Here is a 19,564-nt window from a genome sequence, read left to right on the forward strand (position 1 = left end):
CACGCCCCGTGAGCCCCAGAACATCGCAAGCGGTGAGCCCTGGAGCAGCACATGGGCTGCGAGCTCAGAGCAGCGTGGGGAAAAAGCCCCATTGCCGCACGTGGGAAGCAGCCCCAGAGCAGCGCACAGGCAGCGAGTCCTGGACGGAGACCAGTGTGAGGGGACAATCCTTACCTTAGAACTTACCCGTAGAACACTGTAATGTTAACCCCTTAATATTTTCCTATGTTTAAGTTATTTTCAAATCTGTAATTAAGCAACTATTTCTATTCCTCTGCTGAATCCAAGAATTGTACCAAGGTACTTGTACCTAAGATGTCACCATAAGAAGGCAGACATTGTAAATTTTTTCACTGTACTCCTACAATGGAGTACACGTGACAATAAAAAGGATATTGTATTGTACATTCTGATTCTTTTTTGTCATGTCAACTAATTTACCATTATTTACAATTATCATCTGCCACAGTTGCTCAAAAATACTGGTTCCTTCAAAATTTGTGGGGGCCACAAAGTTGTAGCAAAATATAGTGAAGTGTGAGATGGATGATACACTCTTGCAGAATATAGACAGGCTGATGAAACAGGCAGACACATGGCAGATGAAATGTAATGTAGCAAAGTGCAAGGTGATATATTTTACTTGAAAGAAGAGGGACTACAAACTAAAGGATATGCTTCTAAAGTGGATACAGAAACAGAGATTCCTGGGAATATATGTAATAAATCATTCAAGTTTGCAGGCAGGTTAGGAACAATGCTAAAAAAAATGCAGTCAAGGTCTTGGACTTTGTAAGTAGAGGCTTCAAATAGGAAAGTGAGTAAATTATAAACCTTTGTAAGACATTGGAACAGCCTGAAGTGGAGAATTGTGTCTAATTCTGGGCAAAGACTTTAAAAGAGATGCTGGAGAAAAAGATTTATAAGAATGGCTCCTGAAGAATTTCATTTATAGGGTAAAATTGGAGAACATCCCATAGAAAGGATTGAATGGAGATTGAATAGAAGCGTTTAAAATCATGAAAGGACAGAGGTCAGATAGCTGAGTTGGTTGCACAGCTGACATGCAATGCAGAATGATGCAACAACATGAGTTCAATTCCTGCAATAGCTGAGGTACCATGAAGGACTTACCTTCTCAACTTCTTCTCTCACTGAAGCATGGTAACCCTCAGGTTAAACTATGACCAGTCATCTCTCTCTCTCTAGTGCAAGAGCAGCCTTATGGTCTGGTAAAAATCAGGTTACTTTACCTTTATAGACTGGGAAAAATATTCCCATTGGAGGAAGGATCAAAAATAAGGAACTAACAGTTTAAAACAATTGGTAAAAAAATCCAAAGCCGACATGAAAGAAATGTCCCTGGGGAGCAAGTGGTGATGATCTGGAATGCACTGCCTGAGAATGGGGTGGAGGCAGGCTCAATCAATCACTTTTTCAGTTACTATAGGTTATTGCCCTGGATCATCTACAGACATGTCAAATTTTTAAATTCCAACACGTTTTTCTTTGAAAGAGGACTGATACAGCCAAAATTACTGAAGATGTAATTCCAGTGGGTTCCTGGAGAGGAACTCTGGAATGTAACATATGCAGGTGTCAAATAAACTTCAGAGGCGGAAAAATACACACAAATTGAACTATAATCTCCTGGGAGTTATGTTCCGTCCCCATTCAAGAATACATAGTCTGGAGAATGGCCTGTGTATGCTAGTAGAAGGTGGTGTGTTGGTGAGCCGAGTTACTCGTGTACTAGCCTTGTTTCGAGTGCTAGTTTACAGTGAAGGTCACAGTCAAAGAACTACTTACTGGTCACCCTGGGTTGCAGAAACAAAGGACTCTTTTGCTCCGAGTGCTAGAAGCCAGAAAGACAGTCAGAAGGAAAGAGGACAAAAAGATTTCAACTGAACTGCAAAGCTAAGAATCTTGAAATCAACTACTAGGCTATCAAGCTTCCACCCTCTACTCTTCAAGAATGACCCACTGAGACTGACCCATATATTGTTTAACTTATTATTTCTTCTCATGTTTAGTAACTAATAAACTCACTTTTTAATTAACTTAGCAAAGCCTGTTTAATTTGGCTCCTTTTAAAACAAATTCTGAGAGAAAGGAATCCACGCGGAAAGGGATCCTTTGTAAATTATCCTTGTTGTGTCCAACTGAGAAGATGAGTGAATAAAAATAGAGGGAATTAGTTCATCCCTCCTCACCGGGGAGCTTTACAATTTGGGTATCCACCCAGAACCATCATAATTTGGGGACATCCCCCTGGGGGACTAGTAATAATATTCCTGAAGGGACAAAATGTATACACTACAAGTGCAGATGAGTGGTACAGCTAAATTGCTCCTTTACAGATTCAATATCAGTAATGTAAACAGAAATTGCTGGAGAAATTCAGGAGATCTGGCAGCATCAGTGGAAAGAAAGCAGAGTTAACGTTTCAGATCCAGTGACCCTTGCTCAGAACCAGAAATGTTAACTATGTTTTCTCCCTACAGATGCTGCCAGACCTGGCGAGTTTCTCCAGCAATTTCTTTTGTTCCAGATTTCCAGTATCCACAAGTCTTTGCTTTATTTTCGTGTCTATATCATTGTTCTTTAGTATTCCCTTCTGGCTGCTATTTTATCATCAAAATCTTACTGCACTGTACATCAGATGGTAGGACCAATCATTTTGGCTGACCTGTTCCTTGGTTTCTCAGATTCCAATAGTTTCAGTATAGACTTGCCGTCCATATCTGGTGGAACATCAAGTCCTGCAATATCCAAGATGGTGGGAGCGAGGTCAATATTCAGAACCAGTTGAGGAATACTGTTAAAATAAACACAACCAAAATAATGGAACACCGTGAGCTAAACAAAATGTATCTGATTTCTTACACATAGAAGCATGACTTAAACTAAACAGAAAGGGCTAACATCACTTAAATATGGATTTGAAAGGAAGCAATTTCTTTTAACTGTTGAACTCTGTTTTAATATTTAATGTTAAAAATTTCCATCACAATAGAGACATAACATTACCAGCACAAATAAAAAGTAGTTAAATCATCACATCTACAATGTTTGAACTATTCAGCTGAAGCAATCTGCAGTATATAAAAATGTGCCTGTCTTTTGGCATTCTGCCTTTTCAAATAATTATCCAAATTTGTCTGAAAATAATATTTTATGGGCAGATTTTCTTCTGCCCTTCTTCCATCTCTGAGCTCCTGTTGATTGTTGCATTTTTCTGTCCCAAGTCAGTTACAGGACACCTCTTGCAGAAGCCTCAGTCCCCAGTCTACAGCCATCAGCAGGACGCAGGAAAATATCAGAGCTATCTGTTTCTCAGGTGCCTTAGCCTCTGTGAGACTGAACATTTCAGGCAATACTCTCTGGGATCTCAGCAGAGATCCAGAGTGGCATATACCTTGGGAACCTCGGTCCTAGACCAGCCAATGAGCGAATCAAAAAATGCACCAAGAGGTCAGGATTCACTCATCCATATCCCCACACCCCAACTCATCAATATTTCTGCTTTGCATCTGTGGTCAGGCCACAAAAATCCAGGGAAGTCCTGACAAGCACTGTCCAGTTGTCACCCCCTCTTCCTGACCTTTGTATATGGGATGTCAGGATGCTGGTTAGCTCATTTGGCTGGAAGACTGGTTTACAATGCAGAGGGATGGCAACAAAGTTCAATTCCCACACTGGCTGAGGTTATTGTGATGATCCTGCTTTCATGACCTAGTCCCCTACCTGACGTGTGGAGACCCCCAGGTTAAACTCACCACCAGTTCTGTCTCTCTCTCGAAGGGAGTGGTCCTCTGGGTCTATGGTGACTTTATCTTTATAGGGATTTTAATGATTGAGGCAAAGATCAAAAATTGACTCCATTCTGCCTTACTGTCCACTTGTGGTAAATTATTCCACTTTCCAAAAATCCATTAGGAAAAAAAATTCTGTAATTTACCTTCTTGATCTTCCAGTAATAAAATAAAATCTTTGCTGCCTAGTGTCTGGTTTGCCAACTAGTGAGAACTATCTTTTATTGTTTGCTCTTTCATAAAAACTTGGGCTGATTTTATGCTAGAGATGGTGTCCAGCAACTTGTGCAAAAGTCAGATGTGAGACCATTCACCCCACCTCTGCCAGCATACTCCACTCTCCCAGCATGCTCCGCATGCATTTAATGACTGTCAGTCCATTAATTGGCTTGAGACATAACTTCAGCTCTCCTTGGGACAGCCATCAGCTAATCAAATGACAGCAGTTGTCCCAGAGGGAAATGCGAAACAATGCAGCCAGACTTCAAGACAAGTGCTGGTTCTTACCCGGGCAAAGCTGGCAGGGCCTGGCAACTGGCATCAAAGGGAACAGGGGATCAGGGTTGATAGGACATGTGAAGTAGACATGCTAGCAGGGATTCTCTCCTAGTAAAAAGGGGCTTGAAAAGGAGTCAAACCATCCCTTTCCCCCAACCATTGTCCAGTTAGTGCCTGACACCTGGTGTCAGTTTCCTAGGCCAAGGGCAAGATCCCAGTGGTTGTGGGAGGAGGTTCTTAAGTGACTACTTCAGTGCCTCAATTGGACAATAGGCAAGTGGGTGTCACAATGCTTCCCCTACTGCTGGTAAGGTTGCAGTGGGGCAAGAGGTAGGTGTCAGGAATAGCACTGCTATATGGTACACTACTTTAATAATCCAATCATATGAACTAAGCACGGCAAATGAAGTAGGTGAGTACACACAATGGTATATCAACTTGTATTATTAAAGAATTTGAATTAAAAGTAGATTGTAAACTGTGGATCTGACACATTCATCTGCCACAGGACGTTCTTTCCATTAGTTTTGTTTCATCTTCTTTTCTTACTTTCCTTACTCTGAGATATACACTAGTCACTCACTATACTTACCCTTTATCTCCTCCCCACATGCTTTAAAATATATCTCTCCCTTATTTCGAACCTTTGTTTTGTTGATGGAAAACAGTTTATAGCTGATCACAGCTAGAACATTAATGATTGCTGTTAATATCCTGGACTAAAGGTGAGTTTTAGCTGGCTTTCCCATTGTTATCTTTCTATTGATAATGATGAATATTTGTGGGTATATGTATGGATTGGACTTAAGGTACGATGTCCATTACTAATTAACTTGCTAACTCTCAGTCAAACATAATGAACGACCCATTGAACAAAGCACTGGAAGGCTGTTATCTCTCATGAATCGTTACTCACAGAACGAGCCTCCAGCAAAGCTGAAGGGTGGAATACTGAAAGGTTTACAAATAGCTTTGTTCTTTTTTTGGCCAATTTTCTCCCTTTTACCTCTGACACACTGACTTCAGCTGGGATGCAGATTCGTCAGAGTTGACTGTTCTCTGATATCGCTGGTTTCAAAAATTATATCACATATCAATAATTTTTAAAATTAGTAATTGATGTTTACAATGTTATTCAATAAGTATATTCATCTGTATTTTAGGGATGCTTTGGAGCCTAGTGATTCCAATTTATTTTCATTGGTCATAAACTTTGTAAGGGGTATTTATTTTCCAATTTTCTCACAGGTTTACAACATTTTGATGTTACTTCATGCTTCTAGTAAATTTAACTATCATATTTGTTACCCCCTACTGTACCACAAAGTGTGAAAGGCTGATTAATGGGAAGTGCAAACTGTCAGTTTATAAGACTGCCTCGGTATATATTGTAAAATGGAATCCTCAACTATTCCCAGTCAACTTGAAAATGCCAGAAATAATCCCTTACATTGACCCTGGTTCCACATTTGGTCCACGAACAAAGAAAGGAACCCGGATATCAAAGTCATATGGCATTGATTTTCCCTTTACCAGTCCAAATTGCCCAATGTGGTAACCATGGTCTGCAGTATAGATGACATAGGTGTTGTCCAGTTCCCCAGTCTCTGCAAGCATCTGAAATATCTAAAGCATAATAGAAGTTGTTTCATTATTATTTAAAATGGCTGTAAAAAAGCAAGGGAAATATTTTCATGAAAATTGCTATTCTGTAATATCATTCTTTACCAAGTAGCTGCCGAAAGAGGTAGAGCTGTCTGTCCTCTCTGTATTAATTTTCAAAGGCGTCCTGTTTTCTAGTGTACTTCCACACAAGTTAAATTCCCATTGAATATTAAATGGCTCAATCATGCTACTTACCCTATCCACTGAGTCATCAACTGACATAAGTGTCTGCAGTCTCTTTCTCTGGAGAATGTTGGTAAATTCCATATGGATCGGCCTCATAGCTCCTGTGAACTGCATAATCCAGTGTTTGTCCATGTTTGGAGCATAGTTATAGCTAGGTGTACTAAAATATAACAAAATAAATAAGGTTCAACACAACTGGTTGAAGTTTTTCTCAATTAGCAGTTTATTGCTTTTATATTCAAACTTACTCTTCCCTCTCGTGACCAATATGCTTGTAAAAGAGGAGGACCAGATGATGTCAAGGTCTGTGCTCAATAATTTAGCAGTGGACCAAAACACTATTATTGTGTCATAGTGAGGGGGGACGGTGGGGAGTTGAAGTTAACACATGTAACATAGAAACATAAGAACATAGTAACAAGAGTAGGCCATTCAAATTGCCCCATGAACCTGCTCCACCATTCAACAAGATCAGGCTTTTCTGTGCTTTGGTCCATATTCCTTAATATCTTGGTTTAAAAGAAGTTTATCTCTCTCAGATTTAAAATTAGCAACTGATTCAGTATCCACTGCCATTTGGGGAAAAGAATTCTAACCATCCACCACCCTTTTTGTGTAAAAGTGCTTCCTAACATCTCTCCTGAACAGTCTGGCCCTAATTCTCAGACTGTACCTCCTGATTCTAGAATCTTCTACTGAGTCTCGTTTAACAGAAGTGAGACCAGGGTAAGTGACCAAACTACTTGTGGGAGCAGATCGGTCACTTAATTATTATAATGATGGTCTGTGCCTTTATTTTAACATTTAATTATTTTCAATCATTCTTGGCTGGATTTGCCAGGACTTGTGAAACTCAATGGATTGAAGAAGGCTGTATTGGCTTCTTGCTTGTGGGCCTGGAGGAGGTGGAAAAAAAGGTCTGTTTCTTCCAGACCTGACAACCTACTGACCAGCGCAGAAACAAACAATCTGCCAGGTGTCCCTGGCCACCGTCAGACTCTCCATTAATGATTGGTAGAAAGATTGAGACTCATTCCGAAGTCTTGGTTAGTGTAATACTTTTGTTTATTCTTTCATTTATTACTCACTCATCTATTTCCTTTCCTCACATCTAGGCACTTTACTCATGTAAGCACGACTTCCATTGCAACATAATGTTAGCACTCTAAAACATGCTCACTTTGGGCTTATTCAGGAATCCAACAGGAAACGTCATGAACTCACTCTTTGGATTCAACCTAACATTTCACCCTGCACCTCATATTCCTGTTGCAATCAGCACCAGCACAGATAGAACTTTTCTACTGGGGTCAATTACTGCATTACTGGAAGATGGAACATGTGAAGAGGACAGACACAGTAGTTGGTCATAGAGTCATACAATTCTTCAGCCCATCAAGTCTGTGCCAGTCAAAGTAAGCCACCTAACTACTCCAGTCCCATTTTCTGGCACTTGCTTCATAGCCTGGCATGCCTTGGCATCACAAGTGCATCTGTAAATACTTCTTAAATATTAAGAGATTTTCTGCCTCTACCATCCTTACAGGCAGTGAGTTCCTTGTCTTATGATCAGTGTATGAAAGCTTGCATCTGAGCATGCACATTTCAAAGGCCTCTATTTTCTTCCTTGACTTATTGTCCAAGTTTCTGAGGTGTCCAGACAAGTGGATAGAATGTTGCATCTTATATGAGCTTTTCTCCCCCTCAATGCAAGCTTGAATTTTCTTGTTGTTAACACATCCATCATCTGCACAAAATTACTTCTGGCTACCTCTATCCTTCTTCTGACTTCTGCACCACATCTAACATCTTCAGTGCCAAGTCATAGACTCACAGAGATCCACAGCACAGAAAAAGGCCCTTTGGCCTGAGTTAAACTCAGACACTTCAATAACCAGAACACAGACTGCATGACACAAAGTGGGGAGAAACACTTGGCTAAGAAAGGCATGCTATGTTGGAGCTGGAGAAATAGGAAGGACTACATGAATTGCGTTGGTTGCTTGGCATGCAAAATTATGTAGGTCTGCGCTGATTATCAGAAAGTGAATTATTTTTCATAAGATGACAAGTCTCATGTGAGGGAAATCTTTAAGAAGAAAGAAGGCAACTGGTAGGTATCATTAAGGATGAGGATCTAGTTGCACTCCATGCTTGGATCATCAAAGTGCTAATATAAGCTTACAGTAAGACTTTCAGATTTAAAAATGCATCTCTGCCATATTCTAACAATGTTCAATGTTGACAAAGACTGAAAATTATGTTCTGCCAATAAGTATTTTGGAGCTATGGAGAACCAGTAGGGCAGCGGGATTAGTTGGATAGACCCTCCAAAGAGCCAGAACATCCACAAATGGAATGAACAGACACCTTCTAATTCTATCTATTATTTTCTAATGAAGCTAAAGACGCATTTTGTGAAACCATGTGAAGCATGGCTGATCCATAACATACTCCTCAGCCTCCAATGCTCCAGAGAAAATAGCCCCAGCCTATTCAGCCCCTCCCTATAACTCAAACCCTCCAGTCCTGGCAACATTCCTGTAAATCGTTTCTGCATCCTCTCAAGTTTAACAACATCCTTCCTATTGAAGGGCAACCAGAACTGTATGCAGTATTCTAAAACTGACCTCACCAATGTCCTGTACAGATGCAACATGACATCCCAACTCCTTTACTCAATGTTCTGACAAATGCAGGCAAGCAGGCCAAATGACTTCCTTACCAACCTGTCTAACTGTGACTCCACTTTCAGGGAACAATGCACCTGTACCCCTAGATCTCTTTCTTCAGCAACACCCTCCAGGGCCCTACCATTAATTGTGTAAGTCCTGTCCTGATTTGCCGTTCCAAAATGCAGCATCTCACATTTATCTAAATGAAACTCCATCTACCACTCTTCGGCAAATTGGCCCATCTGATCAAGATCCAGCAATACACCAAGATAATCTTCTTCACTGTTCACTACACCACCTATTTTGGTGTTACATGCAAACTTACTACCCATATCTGACTTATTCACATTCAAACCCCATTTATATAAATGACGAAAAACAGTGAACCCAGCGCCGATCCTTGTGGTACACTGCTGGTCATAGACCTCCAGTTCAGAAAAGCGATCCTCTAACACCACCTTCTATCTCCTACCTTCAAGTTGATTTTGTATCCAATTGGCTAGATCTCCCTGGATCTCATGTGATGTAACCTTACTAACCAATCTACCAAGCGGAACCTTGTCAAACACTTTGTTGAAGTCCATATAGACAACATCTACATCTCTGTCTTCATCAATCTTCTTTGTCACCTCTTCAAAAAACTCAATCAAGTTAGTGAGACATGACTTCCCATGTACAAAACCACGTTGACAATCCCTCTAAATTTAAATTTAAATAGTGCAACAGTTTAATAGAATCCTTTTGGACTGAGCTAAAGGATCAGTCATACCAGTCAAAGTATATTGTAGACAGTGGAACAATGGAAAAGAAATAAGAGAGAAAGCTGTAGACAAATTAGAAAGATGTGCATTGCCAATACAGCGATATTTGAAGATTTGTTATTCACAACTAACCTGGAAGAAGAAAACATTTGTAAAGAGAATGGGAAATTTATTTCAAGATCCAAATACTGTTTGTCAGTCAGTACATCATGATTCCAACAAGGAGGTCATTGGCTGACTGCTATTATAAGATAGCATCTCCTCAGAATGACAGTAACTGACTTCAGTTGTCTGCTATTGCATGTAAAAGGTGGTCTACATGTTCATTTACTTATTTGTATATTTCCTGTTACAAAAAAGGCAGCTAGTACAAGCTCTCCTCGTCTGACAAGCTATTATGAGAAATCATCCTTTAAATGGTCCGAGCAATGCATAGACATTCACTTGTGGCCTTAAAGTGGTACATTAATTTAAACACGGCTGTACTTTTATCAGTTCAATGAAATATTATGCAGTACTTGATATCCTTATAAAAAAAGTACTCTCTAAACTCACAAGCAGCACTAGCGGACATCTACTATTTAATTACACTCATCTTCTAGTTTCTATTTTTGATGAAAAATCTACATTGGATCTTTTTATCCTTCTTTTCTCCTTTTTAAAATGCTATACAGCTTTTGCATACATTTACTATTTCTTGTACTTAATTGTTGATTTCCAATATTTCCAGTTTTACTTTTTATCCCAATAATCAATGGTTTTTTTTGTCAATTTGAAATCAACAACGTGTTCACAGAAGGTCAAAAGCTGACACGTAATCACGACAATATAACAGTATTCATAGTAATATTCATTATCGCTTGAATTTCAATTAAATGTGGATACATTATATTTTCATGTTTCACACAAATAATATTTTAAGATGCACTGATAAAAACTCATATGGTGTCATTAACATAGTGAAATACCTCAAGGCATTGCCCTGAAGTCTTATCAGATGAAATATACCACATAAAGAATGGATGCCCAAAAGCTTGGTCAAAACAATAGGTTTCAAAGAACAACTTAAAGTAGGAGAAAAATATAGTAAGACAGAGAGGAGTAGTTAGAAAGCTGCAGAGTTTAGAGGCTAGATAGTGAAGGAATGGCCAGCATTGCTGCAGTAATGAGAAATGAAGCTGTAGAAGAGGCCAGAATAGCAATGCAGGATCTCAGACGGAGTTACAAAGAGAAGGAGAGACAAAGTCATGGAACAAACAGATCAGTATTTGAAAATTGAGCTTCTGTTGTTTTGGAACTAATACAGCTATTGAGGAGACGGTGCTGCAATTGAATTACAGCTTCTCCTTTTGAAGTTTGTGAGCATCACGAACATTGTGATGTCACCTGTTTCTCTTCAGTTATATGCCTCACTCAGTGGTGAGGAAATCATACAGCATTAAACGTATTGGTCAATGATTTTCCTGTATTGGTACCATTATGGTATATAAGCTTAGTGAAGGTAGGGGAGATGGGATTGTAATGGAATATGGACATATTACAAAGTCCTAGATAATAATTGTTCTCATTAACAGTCAGTATAACAGGCTCTTTATAACAGTTTGGTAAGACTGGGCACTTTCTCATAACAGATTGTTTATGGTCTTTGATATAGAAACCGGCTATTTAGTTATTCCCTGAAAGAAGACCTACATCCTGCCTTTTCTGTATGTCAACCTAATGAACTCTTGACTGAGCCATCTACACCCTCAAAAGAACCCATTAAACTGTATTATGAAACATAGGAACAGTTTTCTATGAAAATGCTCAGAATTCTTGGGGTCACCTGCAACAGGCAAGAAGGAGGAGCATGTGACACCTTCATAAGTCTCCCATGTGAAGCAGATTAATAGGACTAGTCTTCAGAGTTGAGCAGATTGTGTAGGCCAAACAATGCCATAGCAAAGGCTTTCGATTTCAGCTTAGCTTGGGGAAGGCTGAGGGTATACTGATGGATTATTAAACTCTAAAGTAATATTTGAGTTTCAGCATTCCTTAACCTTTGTGATGTGAGAAGAAATCCCTCCTGAAGTGTAACCCCTGTCCTTTCATTAACAATAGATTGACAGGCAGTGCAATGGCCTACTATGTTTTTATTAATATTTGTATGGAAAAGTCCTGGCAATCATGGAAGTGAACTTTCTTTTTACTGCTATCACAGTCAGGAAGTCTATTAAAATGTGATTTGGATCTTTTCGAAAACTTGGGATAATGCTTTTTAACTGAACATACATTAAAGTTTGACAGTTAATAAGCTCTGTTCTATGTGTGGCATGTCTCATAACCCACACTATGTCAAACTTTTCACAGTAATCTGTCAGAAATACTGCAGCCCTGGACAATAGATTTCTTTAAGTAATACAGATATGAGTCAGTGGAATCCCATGAGCAGGGGCAGAGAATATAGTTAATCTTAGTTATATTCCACACTGTTGCAGTACATGTCTAGTAAATTGCACATTCTCCTTTCTTATTATAGTAATGTCTTTCTTTGAGATACATTGAAATAGTAGCATTTAGCAGAATTAGCCTTTCTCCAGTTTGGAACTTTTATTCCCAGTCCATTCTTACTGTTTTCCATAACTACCCTAAATCTAACTGAATTATAATCACTATCTCCAAAATATTCCCCTACTGACGTGCCTTTCACCAGCCTGGCTCATTTCTGAATATTAAATCCAAATCTCTCTCCTCCCTTGTTGGGCTTTCTACATGTTGGCTAAAATAAAGTTCCCTTAGATGCAATTTAAGAATTTTTTTCCCACCTCCCTACCCTGCACACTGAAACTATCCCAGTTAATATCTGGGTAGTTAGACTTTCTATTACTGCCTTTTTATTCTTACATTTCTCTGAAATTTGATTATTTATTTGATCCTTTATATCTCCCTGCTAGTTTGGAGACCTATGTTACACACCCAACAGAGCATTTATCCCTTTGTGTTTTTTACTTCTACTTATATGGCCTCTTTCGATGATCCCTTCTTATGGCTCTAATTGATTCCTTGATCATTATTGTTATACTCCTCTCCATCTTATGTGAATACCTCATAAATAGAAATGTTCAGCCACCAATCCTGCTCATCTTTCAGCCAGGCATCAGATATAGTTATCATACTTCCGTGTACCTGTCTGCGGCATCAGCTTTTCGACTGTAATCCTCAGGTTCCTTGTATTAAAATGTATCTTATAGTTTTGCTCTTCAAAACACTGTTTTTAATAAACTCTTCTGCAGTCTTATTTTTCACGTGTTGTCTTGTCAGTTTATACTGCTGTTTTCCCAATTTTATAAATGAGTATCCCTGTTTACAAAAATGCTGCTTGCAGACTTTCCCGATATTTTTAAGCAATTATAAGACCATAAGATGTAGGAACAGAAGTAAGCCATTTAGCCCACCAAGACCACTCCGCCATTCAATGAGATCATGGCTGATTTGAATAATCCCTAATTCCACTTTCCTGCTTTTTCCCAATAACCTTCCTTCCTGACTAAAAATCTACCTTAGCCTTGAATATACTTAATGACCCAGCCTTGACAGACACTGCAGTAAAGAATTCACAGGTTCATTTCCCTCAGAGAAAAAAAAATCCCACTCAGCAGTCTTTAGTGGGTGACCTCCTGCTTTGAATTATACCCCCATCCCCTTGTCAGTGTCATGATAGCTCAGTAGTTAGCACTGCCGCCTCACAGCACCAGGGATGTGGGTCCGATGCCACCCTTGGTGACAGTGAGGAGTTTGCACATTCTCCCTGTGTCCGCGTAGGTTTCTGCTGGGTGCTCCAGTTTCCTCCCAGAGTCCAGAGATGTGCAAGTTAGGTGGATTCAATAAGGTCTCTTCTCATTCTTCTAAATTCCAACCTACTCAACCTCTCTTCATAAGGTAGCCCCTCCATATCTGAGATCAATCTAACTAACCTCTGAACTGTATCCAATGCTATTGTATCCACTATCGTTTGAGGCAGCGAATTCCAAAGTCACACAAGTATCCGAGAGATAATACGTTCTTCCCTATTCTGTTCCTAAAAGTGGCATTGCTCATTTTCGAACAGCGTTCCCTAGATCTGGACTCACAACAGAAACATCCATTGTATATTTACCCTGTCAAAACTATTTAGGATCTTGGATATTTCAATCATGTCACCTCTCACTTTTACAAACTCCAGTGGAAACAAAACCAATCTGTTCAATCTTCCCTCATGCCAAAAGAGCAGGAATCAATGACAATACATTATGTAATATTTGGCTCCAAGCAGAATCACAAACACAATGGATGTCCAGCAGGGGGAGTTGAATACTAAAAATGTGGATAGTTGGGACACTTTAGAAAAAGGTGAACAGCGCCTGTCAAAAAACAGGTTCTGCAAAAAGAAAATTCCCAGAGAAATGAAGATTGCATAACAAAGATTCAGAAGTACAGAAGGTCCAGAATCATCAACTTGAAGGCACAAGTTTTGACAACAGAATTTAAACTCAAAATAGAAGCAGCTGTTTTGATGCGGGTCGACAGCTTGCCAGAGTTCAAGTCTGAAAGAGTCAGACCAATAAATGTAAAACTTCAAGGCCCAGGAGACATAGATTGTCAGATGTGTGGCATATCCCCGCAAAGCTTGCACCACAGACAATGAAATGTCGGCAAAACATTATACGCAAAGAGGAATTAGAATACTTCATTGTTGAACAGAAACGCATATATTTGTCAGGATGTCTTAGAATGCATGGATACAGTACTTCAGAGTAAAACCAGAAGAGAATTCAGGCAATCAGGTCCAAAGATATTCAAAGGTTTAAACAAATTTAAACAGGAGTATCAAATTGTACCACAAGATGCTAAATCTTTTTGTTTGTACACACCCAGGAAAATTGCTCACCCTTTGATGTGAAAGGTAAATTATCCATGAGTCAGCATGATTGGAAGTGTGGTCATATCGCCAGTGAAAGACAATGGTGCTCAGGATTAGTAACTATCCCTGAAACAAATGGAGAACTAGAAAGTGTCTTGTCTCTGTGTGGGCAAAATTGTAAACATTCAAACCTTTCACAAAACCGGATGCAAATAGTGGATTCTGACAGATACCCTGAGAGAAAGCGTCAAAATTGCTGCCTACATTTACTGCACCATTTGGTGGGATTGCTTTAACCAGGTACCATTTGGGATCTCATGTTAGATTTTCAATGTTTCAATCTAGAGAATCCCGGAAGGGAAAAATGCAAGCATTTGCCATACAGATAACATTCCAGTGCATAGTTAAACAAAGAAAGAGAATGACCAGAGGACCAGGGGCATGAGAAAGGCACAACAGGACATAGGCCTTTCGCAAATTGAGAAATACCAATTCCACAGATGGATGATTACATTTCTTGTATAATTGAAACAAAGTATCGCACCCAGATCCAAGGAAGAGAGCATTCATCAGCAGCTTTCTGTCCCTGAAATGTGCTTCTTAGGCAATGGTGGATCAAGTGTAACAATTTATCCACAACCTGGCCAGTGTTAATCAGCCTGATTTACTCAGAGAGCTTCTGAAAAAAAAAACTCCAACATCAAAGTCAGGAATAGACTCAGTTTTTGAAATAAAAAAGAAGCTACTTTCTATAAATGCTTTAGTATATCATAAGCCAGACCGACTCACTACACCAGCCACAAGTAAGTCTTCAGCCATGACCCCTTACTCATGATAATTTCCAGAGATAAATTCTAAATGAGAGAGTACATAGTGTAGTGGGAGTGAATTTAAACATGTAAGTCAGTGAGTGGGGGAGATGGATTGAATAATGGGCTTAGTTTTAGAAGTACCAGTCAGGGCAAAAAAGAAAGAATGGGGAACGGGCCAATGGAAGTGATGGAAAGCTTGAGTGTTGACCCTGAACAAAGAAATGGTTACCTCCCAATCAGCTAGAAAGAGATAGGGGAGGGTTAAATCATATGTATGTAAATGCACGGAGTATAGTGTACAAAACTGGGGAACTGCCACCAGAAATTTCTCCAGGGAAATATGACATAGTAGCATTCACAGAAACTTGGCTAAAGGCAGAATAGGGTACGGATACTTAACATTTCGGCTTATGAGTTTTTTTTAGTAGAAACAGATGGCTAAAAAAAGGAAGTATAGCAGTCCTGGCCAAAAAAAGTATCACTGCCCTTTAACGAGTTGCAGTTACCTCATGGGGTATTTTTTATAGACCTCCAAATAGTGGGGAGAAAGTAGAAGTGAGCTTTTGTAGGCAGGTTCCAGAAACTTGCAGGACAAGTAGGTTTATGGTAGCTGATGATTTCAATTACTCTTGGGTAGACTGAGAAAAAGGGTAGAATGTGGGGCACAAAAGGGGAGAAATTTTCTAAAATTATATCATGAATGAGGGATTTTATATATAAGAAAAGATGAGAGAGACTGGGCTTATTCTCCTTGGAGCAGAGAAGATTAAGAGGTGACCTTCTTGAGGTGTTCAAAATTACAAACAATTTTGACAGGCTAAAGAAGGATATTCTGTTTCTACTAGCTGGTCTCTCAGTAACTAGGAGTCACAATTTCAGACAGTCAGCAAGAGAGCTAGGAGTGAGATGAGGAGAAACATCTTTAATCAGAGAGTTGTTAGGATTTGATTTGATTTATTATTGTCACGTATCTAGGTAGAGTGAAAAGTTTTGTTTTACATGCAGTACAGGCAGATCATAACATACAAGGACATGCAGATCGTAGGGTGATTGAATAGAATGAGGCATACAAGGTTAACACTGCACAAAAGGTGTACAAAAGCAAGATCAACATTACACTTGAAGTTAGAGAGGTCCATTCAGCAGTCTAATAACAGCTGGAAAGAAGCTGTTCTTGAACCTGTTGGTAGACGTGTTTAAGGTTTTGTATCTTTGCCTGATGGAAGAGTTTGGAAGAGAGCATTACGGGGGTGGGAGAGGTCTTTGATGATGTTGGCCGCCTTTCAGAGGCAACAAGAAGCATAGATGGAGTTAATGGAATACGTTGCCTGAGAGAGTGGTGGAGGTAGATTCTATGGGAGTTTTCAGAAGAGAGCTGGATATATATTTGAAAGTGATGAATGTAGAGGGCTTTGGAAATAGGGCTGGAATGTGGGACTAGCTGGGTAACTCTTTCAGGAGTCGAATGGCCTCCTTCTGTCCTGTAAAATTTGATGATTCTATGATTCTATATTTGGTCCTTAATTGGCCCAGTTCCCCTCTTAACAGCCTTTTAATGTTTATGTCCCTATTTAAGACTTTGAGATTCCTCTTTATGTTAGCTGCTAGTCTTTTTTCACAATTCCTCTTTGCTGCTCTTATTTTCTTTTGCACCACTCTCCAGAATCTTCTACACTCATCTTGCTTCTCAATTGTCTGCCTGAAATACAGGATTAAATTACATCATGTCAAACGTGTGCCTGACACAGCCAAGTACCTACAAAGCCAATGATTTCATCAAGATTTGCAGAAACGCCATGGGAAAGGCTAGTGACAGATTTCTTTGATTTTAAACATTAGACGTGTTTAGTTCCAGTCAATTATTATTCAAAGTGCATTAAAGGTGGCAAGATTTCATTTCAACACAGTAACTCAGTGACAAGAGCACGGAAAAGGATTCTCACAATACACTGTTTCCGAGAAGAATCAGTAAAAGCTTCTATAGGTATGCAAAGAGAAAATGACTATTGAAGGCAAATGCTAGCCCGTTACAGTCAGAAACCGGCAAAGTTATAATGGGGAACAAATAGGTGGCAGACCAATTAAATAAATACTTTGATTCTGTCTTCACAAAGGAGGACACAAATATTATCCCAAAGAAGTGGGGAACAGGATCTAGTGAGAAGGAGGAACTGAAGACTTTTGATAAGGTCCCAACTCAGAGATTAGTAGTTAAAATTCACGGGTTAGGGTTAGTATACTGAATGTACAGAGAACTGGTTGGCAGACTGGAAACAAAGAGTAGGAATAAACAGGTCTTTTTCGAAGTGGCAGCCAGTGAGTAGTGGGGTATCACAGTGATCAGCTACTCAAATTGTATATTAATGCTTTAGATGAGGGAACTGAATGTAATATTTCCAAGTTTACAGGTGACACAAAGCTGGATGGGAGGGTGAACTATCAGGAAGATGCAGAGATTTGGACAAGTTGAGTGAGTGGGCAAATGCACGGAGATGAAGTGTAATGTGAGTGAAGGAACAGTGATATATTTCCAGGTCAGGATGGTGAGTGGATTGGAGGGTACCTTGCAGATGGTGGTGTTCCCATCTATCTGCTGCTCTTGTCCTAGATGGAAGTGGTCGTGGGTTTGGAAGGTGCTGTCTCAGGATCTTTGGTGAATTTCTGCAGTGCATCTCATAGATAGTATACATTGCTGCTACTGAGCATCAGTGGTGGAGGGAGTGGATGCTTGTGGATGTGGTGCCAACAAGCTGGCTGCTTTGTCCTGGATGGTGTCAAGCTTCTTGAGTGTTGTTGGGGCTGCACACATCAGGCAAGTGGGGACTATCCTATCACACTCCTGACTTGTGCCTTATAGATGGTGGACAGGCTTTGAGAGTCAGGAGGTGAGTTACTCACCACATATTCTTAGCCTCTAATCTGCTCTTGTAGCTACTGTATTTCTATGGCGAGTCCAGTTGAGTTTCTGGTCAATGGTAAGCCCCAGGATGTGATACAGTACAAAAGGGTTTGAAGAAGCTTACTTTTTTGATAGGGAGCAAGCAGCACCCAGGATACTGTGTATGCAGACCCCACAATCCAAAGTTTCTCCAGACAGATAGCTCATTGTGTAGATAGTTTCAAGTTGAAGACAAACACAGTTTGGCTGGAAAATTATTCAACAATGGGAAGTGTTGTCCCTGACATAGCCTTTCTATCTCCTTAACCAACTAAGAAAGTGGACTGAGAAGAGTTCATAGAATCATAGAATCCCTACAGTGTGGAAAGAGCCCATTCAGCCCATCGAGCCTGCACCAATGCTCTGAAGAGCATCCCACCCAGACCTTATTCCTGTAATCCCACATTTTCCATGGCTAATCCATCTAGCCTGCACATCCCTGGACACTACAGGGCGATTTAGCATGGCCAATCCACCTAACCTGCACATCTTTCGACTGGGAGGAAACCGGAGCACCTAGAATTTACCCACACTGACAGTCACCCGAGGCTGGAATCAAGCCTAGGTCCCTGGTGCTGTGAGGCAGCAGTGCTAACCACTGAGCCACACTGCCACCCTTAAAAATAAAGTTCTTGGGAAAACAACCTTTCCTTCAGCCAGTTTTCTCTGGTGAGGCCCACTTTCATTTATCTAGAAGATGGTAAGCCTCGACACACCTAGAGTACCAGCCAGCAGAGAAAATGCTGAGTCCAGAGCAAGGCAGGCAAGTGGAAATTTGCTGGCACATGGTGACTCCAAAGCATGGATTCATCCAGACAAAACATATCAAAAATTCCTGAAAAAACTGCTCTTTTCAAGAGGTATGGCAGGAAATCGCTAGAAGCCCCAGAGAGAATTTTAGTGTCAATATTTTTGAAAAATAGTTTAAAATTGATGCTATTCCTTTTGTAAAGTTGTCCAGTTTTGTTGTGACAAAAACTGACCTAAACCTTCAAAGACACAAGGGCTGTATTTATTCAACAGAAGTGAAGACCCAGGAAACTAAAGCATGTGACATAGCTATATCCCTCTCCCCTACCCTCATGTATTGTTAATGCTGATGCCTCCATGCTTGCATTAATGACAAAGATACAAGAACAGCGAAAACATGAGTGAGCTCTGCCCCATATTCTCTTCTTTGCACTGACAAAATAAGTAGACTTTGCTCTAAACAGAGGAAGATCACCCTAAATTGTGCAAAGCAAGAAAAACGAAATGATCAAGACACTCCAAGAGTTTAAAGTGAATTCACGATTCAAATGGTACATTCAGTTTTACAAAGCAGATGATACAGTA

General features: G+C 39.9%; 1 protein-coding gene across 1 annotated transcript in view; it reads right to left on the minus strand.

The window, feature by feature from the left end:
- sulf1 (sulfatase 1) overlaps positions 1-19,564 on the minus strand; it is a 270,640-nt gene that overhangs the window by 66,051 nt on the left and 185,025 nt on the right. Inside the window, exons 9-11 of the mRNA XM_048595683.1 lie at positions 6,174-6,324; positions 5,764-5,939; positions 2,690-2,818 (exon numbers count right to left, since the gene is read on the minus strand). Coding sequence (XP_048451640.1) covers positions 2,690-2,818; positions 5,764-5,939; positions 6,174-6,324 — 456 coding nt within the window. The remainder of the gene's footprint in view (positions 1-2,689; positions 2,819-5,763; positions 5,940-6,173; positions 6,325-19,564) is intronic.

The sequence above is a fragment of the Rhincodon typus genome, chromosome 4, assembly GCF_021869965.1.
Source record: "Rhincodon typus isolate 14 chromosome 4, sRhiTyp1.1, whole genome shotgun sequence".
NCBI classification, from domain to species: Eukaryota; Metazoa; Chordata; class Chondrichthyes; order Orectolobiformes; family Rhincodontidae; genus Rhincodon; species Rhincodon typus.